This window comes from Suricata suricatta, chromosome 17 (genome assembly GCF_006229205.1).
Source record: "Suricata suricatta isolate VVHF042 chromosome 17, meerkat_22Aug2017_6uvM2_HiC, whole genome shotgun sequence".
NCBI classification, from domain to species: domain Eukaryota; kingdom Metazoa; phylum Chordata; class Mammalia; order Carnivora; family Herpestidae; genus Suricata; species Suricata suricatta.
In genome coordinates, this window is record NC_043716.1 from 15130544 (window position 1) to 15157146 (window position 26603).

The 26603-nt window shown below is 35.2% G+C and overlaps 1 protein-coding gene across 5 annotated transcripts in view; it reads right to left on the reverse strand.

Annotated features, from left to right (window-relative positions):
* The window catches only part of GOSR1 (golgi SNAP receptor complex member 1), a 73894-nt gene extending 47656 nt beyond the window's left edge, over nucleotides 1–26238 (reverse strand). For 4 of the 5 annotated variants that reach the window (XR_003904423.1, XM_029927464.1, XM_029927461.1 and 1 more), the window contains exons 1-6: nucleotides 26154–26238; nucleotides 23580–23700; nucleotides 19837–19924; nucleotides 19353–19460; nucleotides 15617–15708; nucleotides 13292–13366 (exon numbers count right to left, since the gene is read on the reverse strand). Coding sequence is in view for 4 of the 5 variants with exons in the window: in XM_029927464.1 (XP_029783324.1) it covers nucleotides 13292–13366; nucleotides 15617–15708; nucleotides 19353–19460; nucleotides 19837–19924; nucleotides 23580–23700; nucleotides 26154–26184 (515 nt within the window). In the remaining variant the exon portion in view is untranslated. The remainder of the gene's footprint in view (nucleotides 1–13291; nucleotides 13367–15616; nucleotides 15709–19352; nucleotides 19461–19836; nucleotides 19925–23579; nucleotides 23701–26153) is intronic. The other variant, XM_029927462.1, reaches the window with a different exon arrangement.
* Nucleotides 26239–26603: the final 365 nt, after the last annotated feature.

Consider the following 26603-nt stretch of genomic DNA (forward strand, 5'->3'; position numbering starts at 1 on the left):
TACAAGGCAAATACTCATGCCTCCATCCTTTGTTTTTCATATATATATATATATATATATATATATATATATATATATATAAAATTTTTGTATAAAACTAGGTCTTCAATAATAGGTTTTCTTAAAATATATTTTCATTGAGATAGGACATTTTATATATCTGAGATTCACAATTTATCTTCATATAATGGGAATTTTATTTCTTTGAACTGCAGTCAAAGAAAACAGTTTTCTGGCTTCCCCTGAAAAGGAGACCAATCTAATAAGATGCTTTACTTATAAAGAACACTAAAATTATAATCACAAATACCCTATCCTATGGAGGAAGATGGTCCTCCCTCCCCATGATATCCTTCATTTTATACAGTGGCATAAACAGAGGAAGACCAGTGATTTTTAAATTTCTTCTCAGACTGTACAAAGTCTCGAAGTCCTTACTCATTTAGCTAAGCCCTCCACTGAATGAACATCATTCACTAAAAGCATCCTGGTGGTGTGAATACCCATTCAACAACAGAATGGCTCCATAAAGATGGCATAATTTAGTAGAAGTTGAATTTAAAACTGCTTTCCTTTGGGGCATAACATATACAATCAAAGAGAATTATCCTTCTTAAACAAGGACTTTATAACAGCCCATAGGCACTCATCAAGAGTCTATAATTAAGCAAGTTTCTGTTTCTCTGAAGACCAATTTAAACTAGCTGAAAACAATAAGCCAAATTTTATCACTAATTATTGTATGGAGGAACCACTAAAACCACATTTAATTTTTTTTTAATGTTTTATTTATTTTTGATACAGACACAGAGCATGAGAGGGGGAGGGGCAGAGAGAGAAGGAGACACAGAACCAGAAGCAGGCTCCAGGCTCTGAACTAGCTGTCAGCACAGAGCCCGACGCGGGGCTCGAACCCACAAATGTGAGATCTGACCTGAATTCTAATTTAGGGAAAGAAAAAAAGAGAAAAGTAAAAGCTAAATTATTAACAGTGAGTTCTTGGAAAGTCACTTCCTCCATTTTTTAAAATTAGTAGACATTTTTTAGAAAAGTTTTAGGTTTACAGAAATATGCAGTAGAAAGCACAGAGTTCTCATATACCCATTCTCTTCTACCTATTATTAACATATATTAGTGTGGTATCTTTACTACAATTGATGAGACAATATTAATACTTAAATAAAATCTATAATTTATATTAGGGTTCACTCTTTGTGTTGTATAGTTCTACAGGTTTTAACAAACACTTAATGTCTTAATCCATCATTACAGAGTCACAGAGAACAGTTTCACTGTCCTAAACACCCCGCGTGCTCCACCTACTCTTCCTTCTCCTCTCACCCTGAACCCCTGGCAACAGCTGATCTTTCTACTGTCTGTAATTCTTTTTTAATGCTTATTTATTTATTTTTTGGGGGGAGGGGCAGAGAAAGAGGGAGAGAGAGAATCTGTGCTGTCAGCAGAGTCCAACACGGACTGGATCCCACAAACCACGAATTCATGACCTGAGCAGAAATCAAGAGTTGGATGCTTAACCAACTGAGCCACCCAGGCGCCCCTCTACTGTCTATAGTTTTGCCTTTTGTCAGATAGTTGGAATTATATGGTGTGTAGTTTTTTCAGACTGGCTTCTTTCATGCATTTAAGGCTCCTCCTTGTCTTCTGGGGCTTGCAAGTTTACTTTCTCTATCACTGAATAATACTCTTGTACAGATGTACCACAGTTAATCTGTTCATTTACTGAAGAACATCTTGGTTGCTTCCAAGTTCTGGCAATTATATGTAAAAGTGCCAATAAACATTTGTGTGCAGAATTTTGTTTGGACAGAAGTTTTCCAATTCATTTAGGTAAATACCTAGAAGCATGACTGCTGGATCATATGCTAAGGCTATATTTAGCATTTTAAGGAAGCTGCCAAACTGGCTTCCAAAGTGGCTATACTGTATTCCCACCAGTGATGAGTGAGAGTTCCTACTGTTCCACATCCTTGTCAACATTTCGTGTTGTCAGTGTTTTGGATTCTAGCCATTTTAAGAGGTGTCCGGTGGTATCTAGTTGTTTTAATTTGCCATTCCCTAATGATATGATGTTGAACATTTTTTCATATGTTTATCTGCCATCTGCTTATCTTCTCAGATGAAGTGTCTGTTAGATCTTTTGCTTACTTTTTAATCATTGAGTTTTAAGAGTCCTTTGTATATTTTAGGTAGCAGTTGTTAATCATATATGTGTTGTACAAATATTTTTTTCAGTCTGTGTCTTGTCTTTTCATTTTCTTGAAAATATCTTTGGCAGGGCAAAGCAGAGGTGTTAATTTCAGTCAAATCTAATTCAATCAAATCCACCTTATCAGTTTTTTCTTTCAGAAATGTTTTTATTTTTATTATTATTTTTAATATTTTTTAATTTTTATTTTTGAGAGAGAGAGAGAGCATGTACAAGCGGGGGAGGGGCAGAGAGGGAGACAGGATCTGAAGCAGGTTCCGAGCTGACAGCAGAGAGGAGCCTGATGTGGGGCTCCAACTCATGAATGATGAAATCATGACCTGAGCCTAAGTTGGCTGTTCAACTGACTGAGCTACCCAGGTGCCCCCACAGATGGTGTTTTAGCGTTGCATCTAAAACCTCACTGCCAAACCCCATACCATCTAGATTTTCTCCTACATTATAAAACTTCTATAAGCTTACACTTCTATTATTTTATGTTTAGGTCTATTATTTGTTTTGAGTTATTACTGGGAAAAGGACAGTGCCTATATTCATATATGTGTGTGTGTGTATTTTTTTTGCATGTGGATATCCAATTGTTCTAGCACCTTTTGTTGAAAAACTCTTTTCTCCACTGCATTACTTTTGTTCCTCTATCAAAGACCAGCTGATTATATTTGTGTGGGTTGATTTTTGAACTCTCTAGTTTGTTCCACTAGTGTATTTATTCTTTCACCAATACCACATTGTCTTCATTATATACAACATACAATATATATACAACAGGAAATCAATAAATGGAGAAGCTTTTGTTTCTCTTTTTCCCTCCTCAATGTATTCTAACCAAACATTTTTGGTGCAAAAAAAATATTTTTAATGTCAATAAATGTGTTGAACTATAGCAGAAACAGAAAGCCTATGGGAGAATGTGGGGATGGCAGTTTCCATAGTCTGTTCTTTAAATAAATGGTTTAGGAAGACTGAAAATTCAAAAAAATTACCCAAACCACAAAAAAAATATCTATGAAATATTAAAGCATTTTCCAAAAAAATTATGCGTTTCCTAATGTTTCTGAAGATTAAAAAAAAAAACCCCACTTATCAATATAAGCTAATCTGCTTACATAAAAATGAAATACACTTTCATGTATATTTCTCTCTGACATACTTATAACTCAGAAAACAGTTCCATAGATGTAATCACAGAAATTCATTAACACTAGCAATCATGACATTTATGAAACTATACAGAAGAAAATGGCTAGAGGCACCTGGGTGGCTCATTTGGTTAAGCATTCGACTTCAGCTCAGATCATGGTCTCACAGATCCTGAGTTAGAGCCCCGCACTGGGCTCTCTCTTGTAGAGCCTGTTTTGGATCCTCTGTCCACTCTCTCTGCCCGTCCCCCACTCCCTCTCTCAAAAATAAAAATAAACATCAAAAAAAGAAGAAAATGGCTAATTGTTCTCTCTTACACCCTAGGCCCTGGGCTTTAGTCAAGGCTTTCAGCACCCTGGCTCTATGAACTCACTACACAAAGCTGTCATAAGGCTCAAAAGGGATAATGTAAATAACAGTATCTTGTACACTGTACAAGCCTACAGACAGGTGGTTGATACAGATCAAGGTACTTTCAGGTCTCATAGTGTTTCTCTTGCCCTGGAATCCCTTTACCTGATTCTCAACATTAAATTGCTTATGTTTTAAAGTCCAGCTCAAAAGTCACAACCTTTGTGAAGCTTTTCCCATTTCATTTATATATCCAGGCAGAACTAATTCTTCTTTATACCATAATACTATTTCATAGTTCTTTTGTTCTTATCAACTCATTTAAGAATAAACAAGCATTTAAGATATTTCAGACATTGTACTATGCACTGGAGGAAAAGTATCTCAAATTTGTAAAGCTTCCAGTTTTTTTCATTATTTCATCTAATGTTCTAGAAATGTAGTATTTCACATGATACCATAATTATGTTTATTATTTCTCCAACCAGAATGGATTCCCAAGGAGTAGAGACTGAGTCTGATTCACCTTTGGTTCCCTAGAGTCTAGTATAGTACCTCACACACAGGAGACACTCATTAAATGCTTGATAAATGAATAACAGAAACTTGTTAGATTAATAAAATATCAATCAGTTAACAGTTAATCCTTATAAATTCCATGGTGGAGAGTGGGCAGGCAGAGGACGTGTCACACACATTATGCAAACATGTATCTGGGGGAGAGAAAATTCCTCACTTTAACACATCTCCAACTCAAGTTTTACTGTTTAACAAAGCCATGTACCAACTGAAGATGTATTTTTTTAAATGTTTGTTTATTTTGAGAGAGAGAGAGAGAGAGAGAGAGAGAGCGAGAGCACAAACAGCGGAGGGGCAGAGAGAGGGAGACACAGAATCGGAAGCAGGCTCCAGGCTCTGAGCTGTCAGCACAGAGCCTGACGCACTGCTTGAACCCATGAACTGTGAGATCATGACCTAAGCCAAAGTCAGAAGCTCAACCGACTGAGCTACCCAGACACCCCTGGATTTGATTTCAATACAGCTCCAAGTGAAGAAAAATGAGTTCTATATAAAAGCTCCTAACTAGGAGCTTATTTTGCTTTGTAAAATTGTACATTACCACATAAATATAACAAAAGTATTATTTGTCTAAACAAAGCTTATATTGCTTTGTAAAATTGTACATTACCACATGAATATAAAAATAAGAAAAGTATTATTGGGGGTTCTATTAATTTGCTTTGTCATTTATTTCAATATGGCAGACATTTGCAACACCTGAAACAAATGGGGCTTTGGCATGTAATTTAGAAATATCCCATGGAGGAAATGACAGATACATAGTGAAATAACTCAATGCTAGCAGTCCTCATAGGTTAAAATTTTAACTCACTATTATACAAAATGCCCCTAATATAGGTAAGGGATATATCTCATGATCTTTGCACATTCCTATATTTATGGCTACTACTATTCCATAAGCTTCTCATTTTTCAACTTATGAGCACCACTGTAGGATCACTTCACTAGGATTACCTTTACAAAGGTATTTTCTCCTTGGACTGATGTTTCACAAAGAAGCAAAAGTATATGCATATACATGTATAAACCATTTCATAGTAGTTACCAAGTAAATAACAATAAGCAGCAAATACGAACACAGAAGTGAGACTGAAGTGTAAATGTAGGTTATAAATACTTGTTAGCCAAGTGACTTCCTCAACATATGCTCATTAGTTCATAACATTCAAGTTTGTATCTCAACAAAACTATACATCATAAACCTTCAGGTTTCATATATAGTTGAGAAAGCGAATGTCAAATCCTGAATGCCATGAATCTATTATACTATCCCATTCACAGATGTTATAATCTGACCATTATTTATTTGGAGAGTTATGCTATTTATTCAACAATAAATATACATACGATTACACGAAAAACTTTTGAGGTAAATCTATTACTTGTAAAGGTCACTAAATTATGGTGATCATATGTTCAATACTTTTCAAATATGGTCATGGTCCATTAATACAATTAGAATTTAATTTCACAAAGATTATCCTAGCATCAAAAGCATTTCAAATTATATTTAAAACCTGAAAATTGACAGTGCGCATAAAAGGTTTTCTCTTTTAGTCTTGCTTTTCTTATTCCTAAAACCCTTGTTATGTTTTTTTTTTTCCATTTGACAGAGCGAGCATGCAAATGTGGGAGGGGACAGAGGGAAAAAGAAAAGTCTCCTAAGCAGGCTCCAACGCTCAGCATGGATTGAGCACCATGGAGCTTAATCCTGTGACCCTGGGATCATGACCTGAGACAAAACCAAGAGTCGGGTTCTCAACTGACTGAGCCATCCAGGTGCTCCAACTCTCACTATTTTCTGCTTTATGTAGTCATGTCTCACTGTTTACAAAGCCTTTTTACCTGCATTATCTTAACAACTCTGTGATGCAGATACCATAACAATCAGTTTAGAGGCAGTGCAATATTGTAGATGCAACACAGAGGACCTGGGTTTGAAACTCAGCTTTTACTAGCTTTGGGAACACAGAGAAATGTGACAAAAATCATGAAACAAAAAGTAAAACTATTTTCATTGTTTTTAAAACGCTCATGAGGGGCCCCTAGGTGGCTCAGTTGGTTAAGCATACAGCTTCGGCTCAAGTCATGATCTCACAGTTTGTGGGTTTGAGCTGTCAACACAGAGCCTGAAGCCTGCTTTAGATTCTGTGTCTCCCTCTCTCTGACCCTCCTCTGCTCGCACTGTCTCTTTCTGTCTCTCAAAAATAAAAAAATAAAATAAAAAACCAAAACATAAAATGCTCATGAAAAATATTTCCATCACCACAACTCTGGGTCACCTGAATGACAAGGCTGGTGAATTTATAATAATCAAAATATCAAGAGTCTAAACACAGGCTAAGAAAGGTCATAAGAAAAATTGTTAGAGAAATGTAAGCCTCTGAGAATATAATAATTCTTTACTCATTAATGGACATATTTATACCAAAATATATAAATATGTGTGCCATCTCAGTAACAATCGTATCAATGGAATGAAAACAAAACAACAAATTCTCAATACTGTAACTAATCCTGCTTATTTAAGTATAATTTGCTTTATACAATAGTTTTGTATTTGAAAAGTTATGTGAAACAAGTTTTTTAGATTAAAAAAGATTTTTTTAATGTTTATTTATTTTTTAGAGAGACAGAGAGAGAGAGACAGCGTGAGCAGGGGAGGGGGCAGAGAGAGAGGGGGATTACAGAATCCGAAGCAGGTTGCAGGCTCTGAGCTGTCAGCACAAAGCCTGATGTGGGGCTTGAACCCATGGACCGTGAGATCATGACCTGAGCTGAAGTCGGACACTTAACCAACTGAGCCACCCAGGTGCCCCACAAGTTCTTTAGATTTTTTAAGGCATTTTATAATGCCTTAACTCTTAAGCTATTCTTCCTGAAAATTACATAACATAAAGGGACAGCTACAATCCCATTACAAAAAACTAAAAGCCCAAAAAGCAAACAAAAAAACAAAAAAAAGATAAAGAGAGGCCAGGTCAGCTCCTTTTCAGAGAACTGAAAAGCAACTGATCTTCCAATTCTCAATAGCATTATACATGCTGGCTCCCCAATACAAGAAAAACATTTTTGTTTAAGAAGCATGTCATAGGGAAAGCAGTATGATGTGGGACAATTATGGAAACAGGTCAGAAAATGTGGGTTTAGTATATAATTTAGTATAAAACCTTAGCCTATGTCCTTTCTGAATCCTGTCTCTTATCTGTAAATAGGAGACATGCTTGCCAGAAACTGTTAATATTATGTAAGAATTTGATTTTTAATAATTCATCACATTTATAATAGCCTCTTTAGTTCTCAAAATCAGCCTTTATATGTATATACAGTATCAGGACCAATATCTTATACACAGTATGTATTCAATAAATATTTGGGGAATAAGTAAATGAATGAAACAGGTTTCCTATAGTGGGAAACAGGTGTCCTACATATACATTTATGTATCTGAAACCAAAATTAATACCTTATGTTTATATACATTTATTTACACAAGAAATAAATATTAAGTGTCTAAGATGTAACAGGAACTAGAGGCACAATACTGCCAAGAACTAGACTAACCGGGTCTCTTATGAAGCTTACTTTCTATGTTTTTATTTATTTATTTATTTATTTATTTTTTAATACAGAGAGAGACAGAGCATGAGAGGGGGAGGGGCAGAGAGAGAAGGAGACACAGAACTGGAAGCAGGCTCCAGGCTCTGAGCTAGCTGTTAGCACAGAGCCTGACGCGGGGCTCGAACCCACGAACGTGAGATCTGACTTGAGCCGAAGCCGGAGGCTTAACCGACTGAGCCACCCAGGCGCCCCATCTTATGAAGCTTACTTTCAAGGAGAGTCACATCCTCTTCCTCCTCCTCCTCATCGTAATACAAAAACCCCAGTAGATCATTACAGATTTTCATAAGTGCTATGAAAGAAAGAACAAAAAAAGTTCTTTCTTATATAATAAAAAGGAAGGTCTAAATAGCCAAAGTATGGAAAAAGCCCAAATGTCCATCGACCAATAAATGGATAAAGAAGATGTGGAACATGCATACGACGGAGTATTATTTGGCAATCAAAAAGAAGGAAATCTTGCCATCTACAACAACATGGATAGAACTAGAGTGTATTATGCTAAGTGAAATTAGAGAAAGACAAACATATGACTTCACTCTTTTGTGGAATTTAAGATACAAAACAGAAGAACATAAGGGAAGGGAAGCAAAAGTAATATAAAAACAGGGAAAGGGACAAAACATAAAAGACCTTTTTTTAATGTTCCTTATTTATTTTTGAGAGACAGAGAGAAATGGTGCGAGCAGGGGAGGGTCATAGAGAGAGGGAGGTACAGAATCTGAAGCAGGCTCTAGGCTCTGAGCTAGCTGTCAGCACAGAGCCCAACGCAGGGTTCGAACCCACAAACTGTGAGATCACAACCTGAGCCGAAGTCGGACGCTTAACTGACTGAGCCATCCAGGCGCCCCCATAAGAGACTCTTAACGAGAACAAACTGAGGATTGCAAGAAGGATTCTGGGAGGGGGGAAGGGCTAAATGGGCAAGGGACATTAAGGAGAATACTTTTTGGGAGAAGCACTGGGTGTTATATGTAGTGGATGATTCACTGGATTTTACTCCTGAATTCATTATTGCATTATATGCTAACTAACTTGGATGTAAATTAAAAATTAATTAAAGAATAAAAAGATCAGTTAACAGAGCCATACTAAGCCATATTAAAGCCTGACGCCAAAAAAAAAAAAAAATCTCATCTTTATTTAAAATAATTTTGATTTTTGGGGCACCTGGGTGGTTCAGTTGGTTAAGTGTCTGACTCTTGATTTTGGCTCAGGTCATAATTCATGGCTCGTGAGTTTGAGCCCTGAGTCAGGCTCTGTGCTGACAGCTCAGAGCCTGGAACCTGCTTCAGATTTTGTGGCGTTCTCTCGCTCTCTGCCCTCCCCCTGCTCATGCTCTGTCTGTCTCTCTCCCACTCAAAAATAAAAAAACATTTAAAAACTTATAAAATAAATATAGAGATAGATCATAAAGATAAAAGTTCTTTTAGAAAAAAAAAAAGGACTTTAAAATCCTGTGAGCAAAGAGCTCACAGGAATACATCTAAATTATAGCCCAGTGAAAAACAAATAGCTATAAGCTTGACACTAACTCAAAATCAGAATTTTTTTTTCTGACTGATGCACTGAAACAGACTCAGATTTCAAAGACAAGTAAGAAATAAAAGCTACCTTATCCACAGGAAGAGAAATTATTATCTTTCATAAGATAAACTGTTAGAAGCTAACAACATTTATTTTTAGACAGAAAGTATTAATGGGAACTGGTAAAAAACAATTACAAAGTTAGGGTTTTATTTAAAAATATATTTTAATGTCTTTATTTTATTTTGAGAGACAGAGAGTGAGCAGGGGAGGGGCAGAGAGAGAGAGAGGGAGACATAGGATCTGAAGCAGATTCCAGGCTCTGAGCTGTCAGCACAGAGCCTGACACGGGGCTTGAACCCACGGATTGTGATATCATGACCTGAGCTAAAGTCGGACGTTTAACCCACTGAGCCACCTAGGTGCCCCGGGTTTGGCATTCATCTATAAAAATCTTTTTCAAAGGAAAAATACGTATTTTTGAAACAAGTTGTAGAAATTTACATTAACATAAAAATGTTATGAAGAATCAAAAATCTACATATGCTTTTAGCCATAAAAAGTCCAATGCTACTGCACAAAATCAAACTACTTACCTGAGTTACTGGGTATTAAATGCCTTTATTTATGAAAGATCAAAATAAAAATTAACCTAGCAGAAAATCTGGCCTATTAATTACAAATGGTACCGATGAACTATATAATCTATAACCAGTATAGGTTTCTATAATCACTTAAAAATTGTTTTAATGTTTATTTTTGAAAGACAGAATATGAGCAGGGGGTGGGGCAAAGAGAGGGGACAGAGGATCCTAAGCCGGCCATGTGCTGACAGCAGCAAGCACCACGCAGGCTCAAACTCAGAACTGTGAGATTATGGCCTGAGCTGAAGTCGGATGCTAAATGGACTGAGTCACCAGCTGCCCCTATAGGTGCCCCTATACTTCTTCATGCTTCTTCTGCTTGGCTATTTAACCTATGTTTTCTCTAATGAAAACGTATTCCTTATAATAAAAAAAAATCTATTCCCTGAAAATTTTTGCCTATCTTGCCATAAAATTTTTTTTAAAAATCAAAATTTCAGTGTAACTAAGGGACTAGGGAATGTTTACATATCTACTACTAATGGCTCTCTAAACCAGAAAACCTTCAGAGGAAAATTTGACAATAATACGTCAAAAGCTTTACAATGAATATATTTCAGTTCTAGGAATTTATCATAAGGAAGTAATTATGGATACTTGTAAAGACTTCAACATGTGTAATAATAAAAACTGAAAATAATCCATAAGACCAACTTTAGGGAAATTGTTAAATTATGGTTTATCTGTATTACAAAATATATGCAAAAAAAGTTAAGAAATGATCAAGTAACAGGAAAAAAGGCTCACAATCTACTGATGAGTAAAAAATGGTAGAGACTCTGTACAAATGAGTGATCTGAACAGTCTTTTTTGTGTTATTCATATTTTCTAAATTGAGGACCTCATTACAAAGAGCACTTAAGAGCTTTTGTAAGGAAAAAAAGTTCTGAAAAGATCTTGCTAATTCTGTCTCAAACTACTTAGCCAATGAAATAGAGAGGACATCGAAAAAACAGAGTTTTCTATATTATTTGTACATGTACCACCCATGATTTTACATTATTTTACTACCTAACAAATATTCATAATTTATCCATAAAAGATTGGCTTTTCCAAACGGTATTTGGAAGCTCTGTGATCTAACATTGAGAGCAATGACTGAGCCCTTGTTTTCAGTCTCAAAAACTTCCTTAGTTCATCAGAAGCTCATATTCCATTCAATTCATCCTGCCTACATTTCTCTTTGTACAGAATGAACACAAACTTTTTCACAAGAATACTGAAAGGAATATATATGTGTGTGTGTGTATATATATACATATATATATAAATATATATATGAAATATAGCATATATACAACTGAGAAAAATGGAAAACACCTTTTGATTTTCAGTCTTCTCATCATTTTTATAACCATAAACAAATTATTTAAATTATGTGCCCCTGAACTATTGTATTTTTCCCTATAAAATAGACAATACGAAATGCCTGAAAGGTTTTCTTTGAATTATTAATACAAATGCAAAACTACAAATATTCACATAAAATTTATAATAAACAGCTTTTGGAATTATGAAATAAAGGCTATTAATTTATGTAATTACTCTGGTATACTTTTCAGCAACATATCATTCTTTTTTTTAGGTTTTATTTATTTTTGAGAGAGAGAGAGAGAGAGAAAACATGAGCAGGGGAGGGTCCGAGAGAGAGGGAGACACAGAATCTGAAGATAGGCTCCAGGCTCTGAGCTAGTGGTCAGCACAGATCCTGACACGGGGCTTGAACCCATGAAACGTGAGATTACAACCTGAGCCGAAGACGGACACTTAACCAACTGAGCCACCCAGATGCCCCAGCAACATATCATTCTTAAAGTAATTCAACTATTGCATGTCTAACTGTTAAATATCTTTTGATATAGAAACACTGATGCAAATCTAGCCTTTATTTTGTGCTACTTGAGTATCTTATCCCTTAAATTTACTCTGTAACTAAAGAATATATTAACATCACTTTGGATGTAATGCAAAATTCCTTATTCTAGTGGTTTTTATCAAATACAAAAAGAATAACCAAAGCTATGAGTAACTATAAACTACACACACTCTAGGAAAGACTGCCCTCTTGTGCCAATCAATAACATTCAACAGACTCAGAAGGAACACTAATAACTATAACCAACAACAGAAGAACTCAGGCTTCTAAAAAGGTCTTGATTTTTCCAAGTTCTTAGTTCAACAGCTTATATATAAAGTGGTGATCTTCAAAGAAAAATAAATTAAACAGTACAGTAAGCTCACACAGACATGACTAATTTATAATATTCAGCAGCAAATATCAATATAACTTGTAATGTTTAACTATCATAGATACTAGCTGCTCAAGTGCTTAGAGGCTGACCTCACAGAGATAAGTAACTTTCTGATCCTTAAGTTCTACAACAAAATACAGAAGAAATATTAAGGAAACCAGTAGCTTGCAAAGTACAGATGAAAAAGGGACGGAATATGGTGACTTGTTTTAAAATATATATACAGTTAATCCAAGTTTTTAGGCATTTTCTTCTGAATTCTTGGATAATAAGATATTTTCTTTTTGATGGATTTTTAAGGATTTGATGTATGGCCTATTACTCTTTATTTTATTTACTTATTTTTAATTTTTTTTAATGTTTATTTTTGAGAAAGAGAGAGCACAAGCAAGGGAGGGGCAGACACAGATCTGAAGCAGGCTCCAGGCTCTGAGCTGTCAGCACAGAGACTGATGCAGGGCTCAAACTCACGAACCAAAAGATCATAACCTGAGCCAAAGTCAGACACTTAACCGACAGCCACCTGGACGCCCTGGCCTATTACTCTTTATAAAGCTTCCTGGCATATATAAGCGGTAAAAGGCCATTCAAACATTTTTAACATTGTTACTATTATTACTAATAATGTACAGCAGTAGAGAAATGTATTAGAGGAATAGACTTGCTAAAGAAAAGAAACATTAAGGTGACAAAAGATATATTACAAATAAGAGATGTGAATGCAGATTTTTGATACTCGATAGCATAATATCTTTCCTAATTATAGGTGAAACAGTTAGAATTTCATTTCTACCAAATAGGGTTGTTAGAAGAATTAAATGAATTAGCACTTGCTATTACACTTGCTATTACACTTGCTATTACAAACACTCTAAAATGTTTATTATGTCAATAAAGGAACTAGTAAGTATAGGAAACTACATATGTATGTATACAACAATACCTACTTTCGAAGATGGTCATGTTCTTTCAAAAATAGTTCAGTTCTTCTGTTATTTACTCCAGATCCACTTTTATATGACCTAGAACAAAAAAGAAAAACAACATCTATGATAAATAAATATTATTGCCTCTCCAATTTAGTGCTGTTTATTATTTTCACCCCAAATCATCCAACATTCTTAAACAAAATCTTATTTTCCTTTACCTATTATTATTATTGTCTACTATGATATCTTTATTGTCTCCAAGTGGAAGTAAAAGTTTAAAACTGACCACTGCACAGCAAATGGGGTGGGAAGGTTACTGCCATGTGATGTTTTCCTTCACAATGATACATTCAATTTATCAAGTGGAGCCTATGGAGCTAAAATGGAACTGAACATCTGCCCATTTTGGCATACTTAAGGATTTGTCTTGGTCTGAAGTGCGTTAAAGTTTGTAAGAAAATGCTTTTTGTCATTACTATCAACATTTTCATGTTTCTCTTCTTTACACACAATAAGGTATCAAGAACAAAATAAAAAATTCAAGTAACTGCATATATACTGCAGTAAGACAAGTGGGCCATACTGCCAAAACTGAACCACTGGTTGAGGGGAAGTGTCAATTTACAAAGCACAGTGGGAAAGAAAACCCCAGAAAAAGCAGCATGAAATAACCAAGAACATACTGGACTTGGAAGACAGATGATTTACATTTAAATCTATCTCCCATCACTTATTGGCCAATTAACCTTAGACAAGTCTCTTAATACCTAGTTTTATAAAATGGGACTCATAATTTCTATTGAAACAAAAAGAACAAAGTCAAAAATGAGGTAGTATATAGAATAATGTACAATTACAAAAAACTTTTAAATGTCAGTTATTACTGGGGTACCTGGGTGGCTCAGGCAAGTAAGCATCTGACCCTTGGTTTTAGCTCAGGTCATGATCTTGAGATTCAGGAGTTTGAGCCCCACATGGGGCTTTGTAATGCAAAGCCTGCTTGGGATCTCTCTCTCCCTTTCTCTGTCCCTTCCCTGCTCGCTCTCTCTTGAAATAAACTAAAAAAATTAAAAAAAAAATTTTAGGGGCACCTGGGTGGCTCAGTCAGTTGAGAGTCTGGCTTTGGCTCAGGTCATGATCTCGTGGTTCATGGGTTCGAACCCCACATTGGGCTCTGTGAGCTCAGAGCCTGTAGCCTATCTTCAGATTCTGTGTCTCCCTCTCTCTCTAACTCTCCTCTGCTCGCACTGTCTCTCTCTCTCTCAAAAATAAATAAAACATTATAAAAATTAAAAAAAAATTTAAACATCAGCTATTACTACTGTTATCTCACTAATCATATTCTGCATTGTATTATATTAATTTGAGTATGTATCTTACTCCCCTGTAGCTCCTAGTTGATAAACTCCTCAAGGGCTAAGTTGGTCTTTTCATTTCTACCTTGTACTGTGTCTTCTACCTTATTTAGTGTCTTACTCATGGCTGGTAATCAGGAAACAGCTTAATAAATGGATGAACATGTTTCTTTTATGATTACCTGTCAGAAAGCAAGTTATTATAGTAAGCTATAGTCTAACAATTCCCACAAATTGTGGGGAAACAAAATGCCAAAACATAAAAGCCTGTCCTCTATCCCAGGGGGCACTAAAATGCATATGTAAATAGTCTGTACAGATACTAAACAAAAGACTTAAATGTTCCTGAGAACTAAAATATTACAAAATTCCTAACTATGGCAAAAATGTTTAGATTTTTTTACTCCCATGTGTTTTTATAAAGTACATAAGACTAAACATTAAAAAAAACAGGTAAGACAGAGACAAAAAAATTAATTTTCCAAGATAATTTTTGGGGACAGAAACATAACTTTAATGGCTGGGTAATCCTCAATTAGAGTTTTGAGTAAAAATTTTGAATGCAATGAATATGAAATTACTTCCACTGCAAAACTGTCTTACTGGTGTAATAAAATAAAGGCTCTCTAGGAAAATGTTTCTCAGAGTACACATGACACATATCAGTTTATGATATGGTAATGCATATCATAGATGTTTATGAAACACAAGGTCATACTTACTTATGAAAAGTAGTGTCATAAATTTCTCACAAGGGAGACAATGATAGACATCAATAGATGGTCCAGAAGTAGAAAGTCTTCACTTTTATTTAGATGCCCAATGGATTTACCTTGTTAGTTATGTTCAGTTGTGAAAAGTATTTTATTTTATTTTATTTTTTGTTTTTTATTTTTTTATTTTTAAAATTTTTTGCTCTTAATCTCAGATATGCTCTAAACCTAAACCCGAATAAATATCCTACAAAATAATATAAAAGATAACTTACTCAATGTCCTTTCGTACTGATCCCATGAGATTCTCCCTTTCCCGTATTGCCGTGAAGTTTGCTTTGGTTTTACGGAATTCATGTGTATAATCCTGCAAAAAAATCAACATCCAGTTTCAACACAATTATACATTTTCATCTTACTGAGTCCAGTAGGTATTGTCATTGTATTAAAAATTTCTGTCAAGAAGACTGCTATTTAAGAATCAAACAGTCGGGGCACCTGGTTGGCTACCTTGGTTAAGTGTCCAACTTTGGATAAGGTCATGATCTCATGGTTCATGAATCTGATCCCCACACTGGGCTCTCTGCTGTCAGCACAGAGCCTTCTTTGGATCCTCTGTCTCCCTCTCACTCTTCCCCTTCCCAGCACGTGTGCGCATGTACGTGTGCGCGTACTCTCTCTCTCTTTCAAAATAAACATTAATAAATAAATAAATCTCTAAAAAAAAAGAATCAAATAGTCAAGAAGTAAAAATAACATTACAATCTTTTCCTGAAGAGTGACCAACTTCTTTCAAATGAAAACAATTCAGTGTTAGGTTAATAGTGCTGTACTTCATATCTCCTAGTATCTTATCTTAAGAGATAGAATTATAAAGAAAAAAATCATCTTAAGATAAAATGATTGCAAATAGCCTAGAATAAAATTTGAGGGACTCTTTCGTGTACACCCAATGGGACTTATTTTCAAATTTCATCTATTTGGAACTCTCACAGAAATCTGATTCCTAAACCAGTCAAAGGAAAAACAGAACCAAAAGAATTGTAAAGAATAAAACAATCTTTAATATTTTCCTTTTTCTACTACCATACTTTTAAGATATTAAGGAACATTCATTACTTTTTAAAATTCAGAGATGTATATAAAGAAAATGAAAATCACAATCCAATCTCCCAGAAAGCCCATACTGACCATTTAAAAACAAAAATATATATGAACATGGGGAGAACACTAAAAGAGCACCAAAAGTAATAAAAATAAAAACCATCCTGCTCTACAGCTCATAACTATTATCACTTTCTTGTATTTTCTCTCAGAAACCATGTTTCTGTGTATACAAGCTTACCTATTACTTCTTTCACTTATGCTACTAATCATGCTATGTTGATCCTTGAATAACACAGATTTTAAATGCAAAGGTCCACTTCCATGTGAAATTTTTACAGTACAGTTCTGTAAATGTATTTTCTTTATATTTTTAAAATAACATTTTCTTTTTTCTAACTTTATTGTAAAGGTACAGTGAATAATATGTGTAACATACAAAGTTAATTGTTTATGTTAGACTTTGAGTTAACAGTAGGCTATTAGTACTTAAGTTTTTATGGAGTCAAAAATTATATACCAATTTTTGACAGCATGGGTGGAAGGGTGGGGTGTTAGCACCTTTAATTCCCACACTGTTCAAGGGTCGGCTATATTCTGCTATATACCTTCTTTTCATTAGTTCATAAAATATTAAGTAACTTTTTCATATTAACAAATAGAAATCTATATTCTTTTTAATAAATATATAGAATTCCATCTCAAGACTGTCATTTAGTAAATTCCCTATCAGTAAACATTTTAGTTACGTTTTTTGCTGGTTTAAAAAAATGCTGTTTGAAAAATAAACATTCTTGTATACATATTCTATTGAACTTCCTTTTTTAAGTGTAAAGAGTAAATGCCTAACAGAATAACTGTATCAAAGAATCTTACATTTAAATTTTGATAGTGCTAAACTGCTTTCTAGAATGACCACTAATTTATGTTCCCAGCAACAGTGATAGTGACTCATTTTTCTGTATTTTTGTCATGTGTTACATATGTTTCAATATTTGCTAATCTGACAGGTAAAAAATCATATCTCATTTTGATTGATATACTTTCCTTTCAGCATGTGGCTATATGTCTTTATGGTTTTGAATATTTTCTGTAAACAGCCTGTTTGTATCCTTTGCCCATTTTCCTATTAGATTATCTTTTTTGTTTTTTGTTTGTTTAAGAAAGAGAGAGCAGGCAAGGGAGGTACAGAAAGAAAATCCCAAGCAGGCTCTGCAACAGGGGCTCGAACTCACAAACTATGAGATCATGACCTGAGCTGAAATATAGAGTTGGATACTTGACCGACTGAGCCACCAGGCACCCCTAGGTTATCTCTTTATTTCTATTATTTCTCTGTACATTAAGCAAATTAGACATTTGTTATAGTTTCTACTATTATGTCTTGTTTAGAAAGTCCTTTACTACCCAAAATGTATAATTTTCCATGCTTTATTCTGAACTCTTAGAATTTCTTTTTCTACATGTAAGTCTTTGATCCATTTGGAATTTATTCTAGATGTGAGGATTGAGATAGAAATTCAAATTTGTTTTTTCTCCCTCATATAATTAGCCAATTGTTACAGGCCTATTTATTTTATGATTCCTCTTTTTCCCACTGATTTAAAATACCACCTTTATCAGAAACTAAATTTCCATGCAAACTTTATTCTATTGGTATATTTTTTCCTCCAGAATAAAACTATCTTAATTATTCTAGCTTCTTAACAGGTTTTAATATCTGGTAGAACCTGTCATCCTTCACTACTTTATCTCCATTCCACTGTTTTTTTTAATTATACTTGTATCCCTGTGAATCATTGGTGTCATTTTGCTGATTAAAAAAGTAAAAGGAGAAAAAGAAACACAAACCTCTTTTTCATTGGGAAGGCACTCAATTTACAGGCTGATTTAGAAAGAAATCTTCTTTCCAAAGGCAGAGTAATTTTTTTCCCTTACTTAAAATTTTTTTATGTTCCTCAGTGAAGTTTTATATATGCAAGTCCTATTCATTCTTATTAAATTTATATTCAAGGATTGTTATAGTTTCTTCCATTATATTTTCTAATAGGTTATTTATATGTAGGAAAACTACTTGCTTTGATATGTTAATTTTGTAATCTACCATCCTACTTAATTTGTTTCTAATTTTCTCACTGCTACATAATGCAAATTTTGCCTCTTCCTTTCCACTATTTAGATCTTGTTTATTTATATCTCTAACTGTACCACCAAGAACTTCCAAAACAATATTAAACATCTGTGGTGACTGTGGATATCTTTATCTTGTTTCTTCAAAGAGAATGCTTTCAGCACTTTATCATTAAGTGTGATGCTAGCTTTTAATATGACAAGCACATTTTTGCATTAGGTAAATAAAGTTATCCTCCTAATCCTATATTTTCTATTTGACATTAGAAATGGTTGTTGAATTTTTTCAACATTAAAAACATTTTTTACTCTATGTTTTCAACAACTCTGAATGTAAATATTTAAGAATTTATTTCATTTTATTGGTACACTTTTATATTTTCCCAGACAATATACTAAATATAGTATACTACCTCCTTTCCACATAATCTTCAAAAACTGATGAAAGCATATTCTAAACCACTATATTAGGGCCTCTGCATGAGACCTGGCTATTTCACTGTTATTGCTAGCTAGCAAGGCCACAATAGAAGTTTATTTACCTACTGATGAATATTACTCATTTTTACCAGGCAGAAGCAAAGGCTATCAAACATTTTCAGAATTTTTTCATACCAAGGGAAAAATGGTAAAACAAGACAAATTTCTGTAGCATAATATTTATCATCTCAGACGATTCTTCCCTTTAATCTCTTAAATACATGTGTACACATTCTATTCAGGGATTTAAAAAAACCTACTACAGTAACTTAGAAAATCTCCAGCCCAATATACTACCTGCAATATATCTCTATGTCGCTGTAATGTATGCATCAGTGCTGCATTCAAAGACGGGACACCTGCACTGTTGGTGTATTCTGCCATCTTATCATTTACTCCTGTAAGCTAAAAGGAAGAGGAAGGAAGTCAGGAGGGAGAAGAAAACCAATAAAAATATTTTAAAAAGCACTATAAAGAGATACAAGTCAAATATTTGCCTGTATGCTCTTTTGGCTAATAGCAAAGCAAATAAAAAAACCAACCCCAAACCAAAAACAAAATGACAGGCAAGGATTCACTATTTCCCCTCAATAATCCATAAAGGCTAATAACACCACTCAAAAGACTTGAGAATGTTTGTAATGAAAATTCAAATGGCCTGGGGAGGCACATATCTTGGATGAAAGGGTGATTTCAATAAACATGTCTGTGATAATATAATTTAGTACCACATCTAACAAGTGATTAACACAGTGACTAGCAAAACAGCCATTTAACTTACCCTAGCCAAAAGCTGTTCAATCTCAATCGCCATTGTTTCAAACATTCTGTCTTGGCTTGACCCATTTAAAAGGGGTGTTGTGTCAGAGCTAAAGAGAAGAACCAGTAAAGAGAGTCCATTACTTAAACCTAATCCTTTAAAACATACTTAAAATAATAAGGTTATTCTTAAAGAGGTCAAGTGGAACCCCAGAGACCTTCTGTTTCTTGAGAAGCTGTAATTTTTATAGAAGCTTTCCTATAAAGATCACACATGTCCCAAATATTAAATTCAGTATAAAATATAATTATACATAAGATTTTTCTGAGCTTTAATACTCTATAATGATGTAAAGAAATTCCAAATGCTTATTTATTATTTCCCAAAAGAAAGTAACTTAAGCTATGGCAGTGCCCACTGAAATGCTGAATCTAAAAGAACAGATTATGTGAAACAAAACCACAGAACTAAGGAGGCATATCAGGTATTATGGATGTTATGGGATCTATGAGGAATGGGTTTTTATAGTTTTACCCTAAAGCAATTATGGTTCCTCAAATTAAGTTCTCTTTTCTTCACTTGACTCTTAGGAAAAAGAAATAAAATCGAGATTTACATGATAAACAGATTGGAAAACTAGTATTAAGTAATCAGAATCGGCTTTAAGTCTAATACAGATAGCCATATCCAGCAGGGAAGTTTCAGTACCAACTCTCTACATTTCCACTTATATTATGCAATTGTTTTACAAAAAATGTAAGCTCTTCTAAAATCTGAATAGTCAAAAAACTAACTTTTTTAAAAGTGACTCTGTGTGACAGAATCAAATTCTAAAACCAGATGTCCAGAAAACTTGTCTTGCCTCTTCTGAAAAACGACTAACCTTCATTAGATCCATAAATGATATGTATTAACCTATGAGCAGCTGAAAAGAGATCTCAGTTATACTGAAAAATGGCCAAGTACCCAGGCAATGACTATGCTCTCCAGTCTTACGGAAGACTTTCGCTTGCCCTGTGACAGCGCTTGGGTGTGGTGAATGAAAACAGATTAAATCATTAGTTTAACATCAAAAAACTACCTTAGCTATTTCCCTTTTCGACATACAATTTCATAGCAATAGTAACAAGCAATGAAATAACCAAAAAGTAGCTAATAAAAAGAACTTTTACTTTAAGATGTTTAACTAGGTCCAAATTTTTATTTCTTCTTAAGACATTTCAATTTGCGGGGCACCTGGGTGGCTCAGTCAGTTCAGTGTCTGACTTCGACTCAGGTTATGATCTTGTGGCTTATGGGTTTGAGTCCCACGTCGGGCTCTGAACTGTCAACAGAGAGCCTGCTTCAGATCCTCACTCTCCCTCTCTCTCTCAATAAATAAATAAACTTAAAAAAACTTCAATTTGCTACTTAAAATATATCAAAATATCTAGTTCTTTATTACATGTTAGGGCCAACCCAAAGTTCTGTGGTTATCTATTAGAATGTGCCCAGGCAAAAATGCTGATCTATGAAAAAGCACAATGGGTCAATGAATGTAATAAGCCTCATGAAGAGGGAAACTCACAGATACATCACAGATATATGCCAAGCACCTAGAATAGTGCCTGGCACAAGATAGATACTCAGTACGTACTTAAATGAATGAGAAGACAATCTCTATATTCACCAGTTAAATTTAATTCAGGTTCAGTTAAATTTAATTCATTTTATAGATGTGTGATGATTCATTGACCATAAAGTTCTCAAAATAGAGAAGTAAAATAATAATAATAATAATAATAATAATAATAATAAATAAACTGCTCCTAGACAAAGATTTCTGATCATCAGTGAGTTTATTCATTATGACATGCTTTCAATCTGGGCAATAACAAAACACTTCAGAATGTACATTGCATCTTGATTCTCTTGGCCTTAGGTTTCTTACTGAAAGGGAGAGTTGGGCTATAAGAACCTACAAAGTCAGTTCCAATTTGGTTTAGAATTTCTTAAGGAATGTTTTCAAGATAGTTTTCCTTTTAAAGAAGTTGTGAAAGTATTAAGTTCATGAAGCACAGAAAACATAGAAAAATCATTATGTAACTGTATCTCTTAACAATTCAGAGTTTTTAAACTGTATACTCACTTGCATAGTATATATGGAAGACTTAAATTCAGGAAAAATAAGTTTACTTGTACAAAAGAACATCACTGATTTTCTTCACTTGCTAAGTCAAGTCCAAAGCAATGTAATGCAGTCAAGACTATGTGATATGCCAACAGCTTACTTTTAGGTTCCAGAGTCATTATGTTGGCCCTGCTATCTTTAATTCTTTAATAATGTGCCTTTAATAAAAAGAAGCAATATTTTGTCCATAGTATTAAAATGAGTCTTTTGTTGGAATGTGCAGAGAAAGGTTTAGAGCATAGGCTCTGGAGATACAAAGATCTGCGTTCAAATCCAGATATTTTTTTGTTTTATTGATTGACTGATTATTAGTAGCTGAAGATAATCTCACCTAACTGCCAATCCTCATAAAAGTATGTGAAGTAAAGAGAGGACAATAACTAACAGCTCCACTATCAGCAATTCCACTGCTAGATATATAGAAACATTTTTACAAGTAAAGAGTTACCACCCTTCATATAAAGCTCTTAAAACAGTACCTGATACATGATGAACACTGTGTCAGCCATTAAAATTATTAACCAGAAAAATTAGAAACAATGTCCATCTACGGATTATAATACACAATCACAATATGATACGATGCCCTAAATGAGCATAAAATTCAAAGATAAAAATATATTTTCCATATGTTCAATACAGTAGTATGCCAGTTTCTCAAAAAAGAACCAAAATTTAAAATAGCTTGGATGATAAATAGTGAGGATACACACCACATTAGATTCATTCTAAAACATCAGAATAGCAATATGTATACTTTACATTTGGATAGTTTCTCAGATTGATTTAGCAATGAGATGATATAAGAAATATAATGTGGGTAGAGGCCCATAGGTGGCTCAGTTGGTTAAGCATTTGACTCTTGATTTCAGCTCAGGTCATGATCTCACGGTTTCAGGAGTTCAAGCCCTGCATTGGGCTCTGTGCTGACCGCGCAGAGCCTGCTTGAGATTCTCTCCCTTTCTCCACCTCTCTCTGCCCCTACCCTGCTTGCGCTGTCTCTATCTCTCTCAAAATAAATAAATAAACTTAAAAATAAAACGAGGGGAGCCTGGGTGGCTCAGTTGGTTGAGCATCTGACTTTCGGTCAGGTCATGATCTCACGCTCTTTTGAGTTCAAGCCCTGCATTGGGCTCTGTGCTGACAGTTTGGAGCCTGCTTTGGATTCTTTGTCTCCCTCTCTCTGCCCCTCTCCTGCTCACCTTCTCCCTCAAGAAAGAAAGAAAGAAGGAAGAAAAGAAAAGAAGAAAGAAAGAAGAAGAGAAGAGAAAAAAGAAAAGAAAAGAAAAGAAATACAACGAGGGCAAATCAACCTCATTTCCTTACAAGGGATGAACTAGAAACTTACTCTGATGCAAACTCATTCTTACGCCTTACCATTTTCCTCCTGACATCATCACAACCTTCGTTTAAGGATCCCAAATGACTGCTAACATCAAAGATTAAGAAAAATTTTTAAAAATCACTAAAATAACAAGAAAATATAAAAAATTCACCAATGGACCAAGTTACAGAATTATATATTTTAGTTTATTTTTTAATGCTTTTAAAACATTATATGGTTTAAGGCATAAGAGACAGAATCTGGTAGTACCTATACCTGTCGCGTCTTCCATCTCGGGCACTGCTGTGACTGTAACTTGTACATAGTTTACTGAAGGAAACTAGTTTCAGGTCAAGTTCATTTTCCAGCTGTCGAGCCTGTTTCCTGAGATCTTTAACAAAATTATAAAAGCAAATAAACACAAAGAGTCTATCAGCAGACATAAAAATCACAAAACTATTCTGAAGAAACAAACTATGAAAATAATCATATATTGATCTAGATTCTCCCATAAAGAATGTTAAAAGAGAAAACCAAAGACTTACCCAGAAAAGCAAATTGTCTCTTATTTAAACTTCAGATGGGTCAAGAAGGAGGGAAATAGTGAGGGGTGGGAAATTTTACCTGTATTCCAAAGACAGCTACAACAAATGTTCTAACATCCCTGAATTATTTCTGTAACAATGACTAAAGATATTGTAATTTGGGGGGAAATAGGAGAGAATACAAATCATAAAGAAACCAAGTATGGTTTATGACCAACTTATCAACTGATTTTATAAAAGAGAAACCATCACTGTTTTTGATGGAGATTTTCCTATCTCTTTATATTCCAAAGCTTATGAAATTCCTAGAATGACTTAGTAACTAATGCTTAAAGAAAAAAAATCATTAACCAAGGATTAAAAAAAAAGTCTTTCAGTAAGTTTACTGAAAGAAATTTAGAGAGGCTTAAATTAAGAACAAACAATACGTGACCAACAAGGTCAAATGTAGGTACGACAAAAAAAGAACCTAAGTTTTAAAAGAATAGGAGCAAATAGAAACAACAGTACAGTAGTTTGGCCTAGCGGTTGAGAGAGAGAAGCCACAGTCTGGAAGTACTCTCATTCATGGTAAAGTGGAGGTCAAAAGAAAAGAATATTGTAAGGATCTCACCTTTCATGAACAAGGAATACAAAACATTATTTCAATATATGTTTATCAGCAACCAGAAATAGGGAGCAGTAAAACAGAGTCTTACAATCTTAGCTAAGCCTCATGTTCTAAGATTCTGAGAAGTGGCTCTGAGATTTATTGAAAATTTACTTAACCTATGAACCTCAGCTTTTTGTTTTTTAAACTCCTTACCTTCAGGTTTTTTTTTTTATGCATTAATAATAATGTGCTTAAAGCACCTGGCACAGAGTAGGTTCTCAATAATAAGCTGCTATAATTATCATAGCATGAAGCTTCAAAAAACTACAGCCTAATGACTAGTATTAAAGATACCAATAGCCACTTGTCTATTAATTTTAAAAAATATTTTCTACCTAGTACACACATTTCAAATAGGCATTTAAATACAGGTTTTAAACTATAACCACACTTCTCTGTAACTAGTAACTGTCTTCCCTAGTAGAAAATATCAAGTGAAAGTATTTTGAAAATATAATAGGCAAGCGGCGCCTGGATGGCTGAGTCGGTTAAGCCTACAACTTTGGCTTAGGTCATTATCTTGCAGTTCATGAGTTTTGAGCCCTGTGTAGGGCTCTGTGCTGACAACTCAGCCTGGAGCCTGCTTCGGATTCTGTGTCTCCCTCTCCCTCACCCCTTCCCTGCTCGCTCGCTCTTTCAAAAATAAACAAACATTTAAAAAATTAAAAAGAAAGAAAATAATCAGGCAAGTATGGATGAAGTAGAATTAAGCTCTTAGACCAAGTGGCTGATAGTGACAATATTGATACTTTTAGTTTCCTAGAGTGTTTAGAGGGTAGCAACAGGAAATAGCTTAAACGACAAAAAGGATTCGGAGAGTAGTTTCTGTTTTAATAAAGCAAAGAGACAACTGAAAGAAAAAGATAAGCCTTCACTCATCCTTGGTTGTCATGGTCCGGGAGTGAGTTCTACATGACCCCACTTGATTGGAACATACTTTCGGTAAATAAACGTACTTGTCAAACCTCACAACGGTGTTTTTTTTTTTTTTTTGGCATAAGTATACCAAATGCAACTCTTGCCAATCACACGGGTTCTCTCAACTTTCTCTTTTTAACAAACTCATCTCCACAGCAGAGGGTAAAGTTATTCAAACGCGACTCGGCAACAAATCCTCGAAATCGCAGGCTGCAGCTGCCAAGGGGGCCCAGTAGGAGACACTTCGTTCATACAACTTCCCTCGATGGACCGGACTGACAAGTTCCTTCTTTCCCTTATCCTACTCAACTGTCCCAACAGTGACCTCAACTCTTAAAACGCTGACTCTTCCTGCCTTCTAGGCTCGAGATATCCTCGCTCAAAACTCGTCTCCTCTCACAGTTCGTGCCCCAAGCCCCTTCGCCCAAGTTCGCTTAGCCTCTCAACCCAGATCTTCTCTGGCGGCTCATGACCCTCTTCTTCTCAATCTCCGCTCAGCTCTCGTCGCCCAAGCCCTGCTCCAGGTCCAGCAGCCTTTCAGCTAACCCCTTGCCCCAGACCATTCGGTCTCCTCAGCCTCCAGGCCCGGGGCTCCCACTAGACACGCCTCACCCGTCGCCTCGGCCACTCCGCAGGCCAGGCTCTTTTCTCTACCACCTCCCCCAAGACTCGTCCTCACCCAGCCCTTCTGCCTCTCGGCGAGACCCACACGGTATGCCTCGCCCTTACCTTCCCAATAATTGCTTGTTCCGGCAGCCATCTTTGTTGTCCAACGTCAGTCGGGATAGGAGAGTAGAGGCAATGCGAACCAGAGAATTAGCTCCACACCTTCTTCCGCCCCGGCGCCAGGGCCGATGGGATACCTGAGCTTCCACAGACACCGCCACCTGGCGGTGGATAATCATTTCACAGCTTTTGAGCTGTGGGACTGAAAGCTAGTGTTAGTCCCTGACACTACCTGTCCGTCCTGGAGCTCATACCCTCTCACGGAACGTACTATCGCCCTCATCCTCTCAGCAGGAGCCTGCTTGGCTGAGAAGAAAGTCATCATTAGATGTAATCCCCTGTTTCCCTCACCTTTTCTCAATAGGTGTCTTCAGCCAACCTCTTTCCTTTCTTAGAGCCAAGGCTCTTTTCTTCCCAGGGCGAACCCTTTCATCCCATCTCTGCCTAGTTATT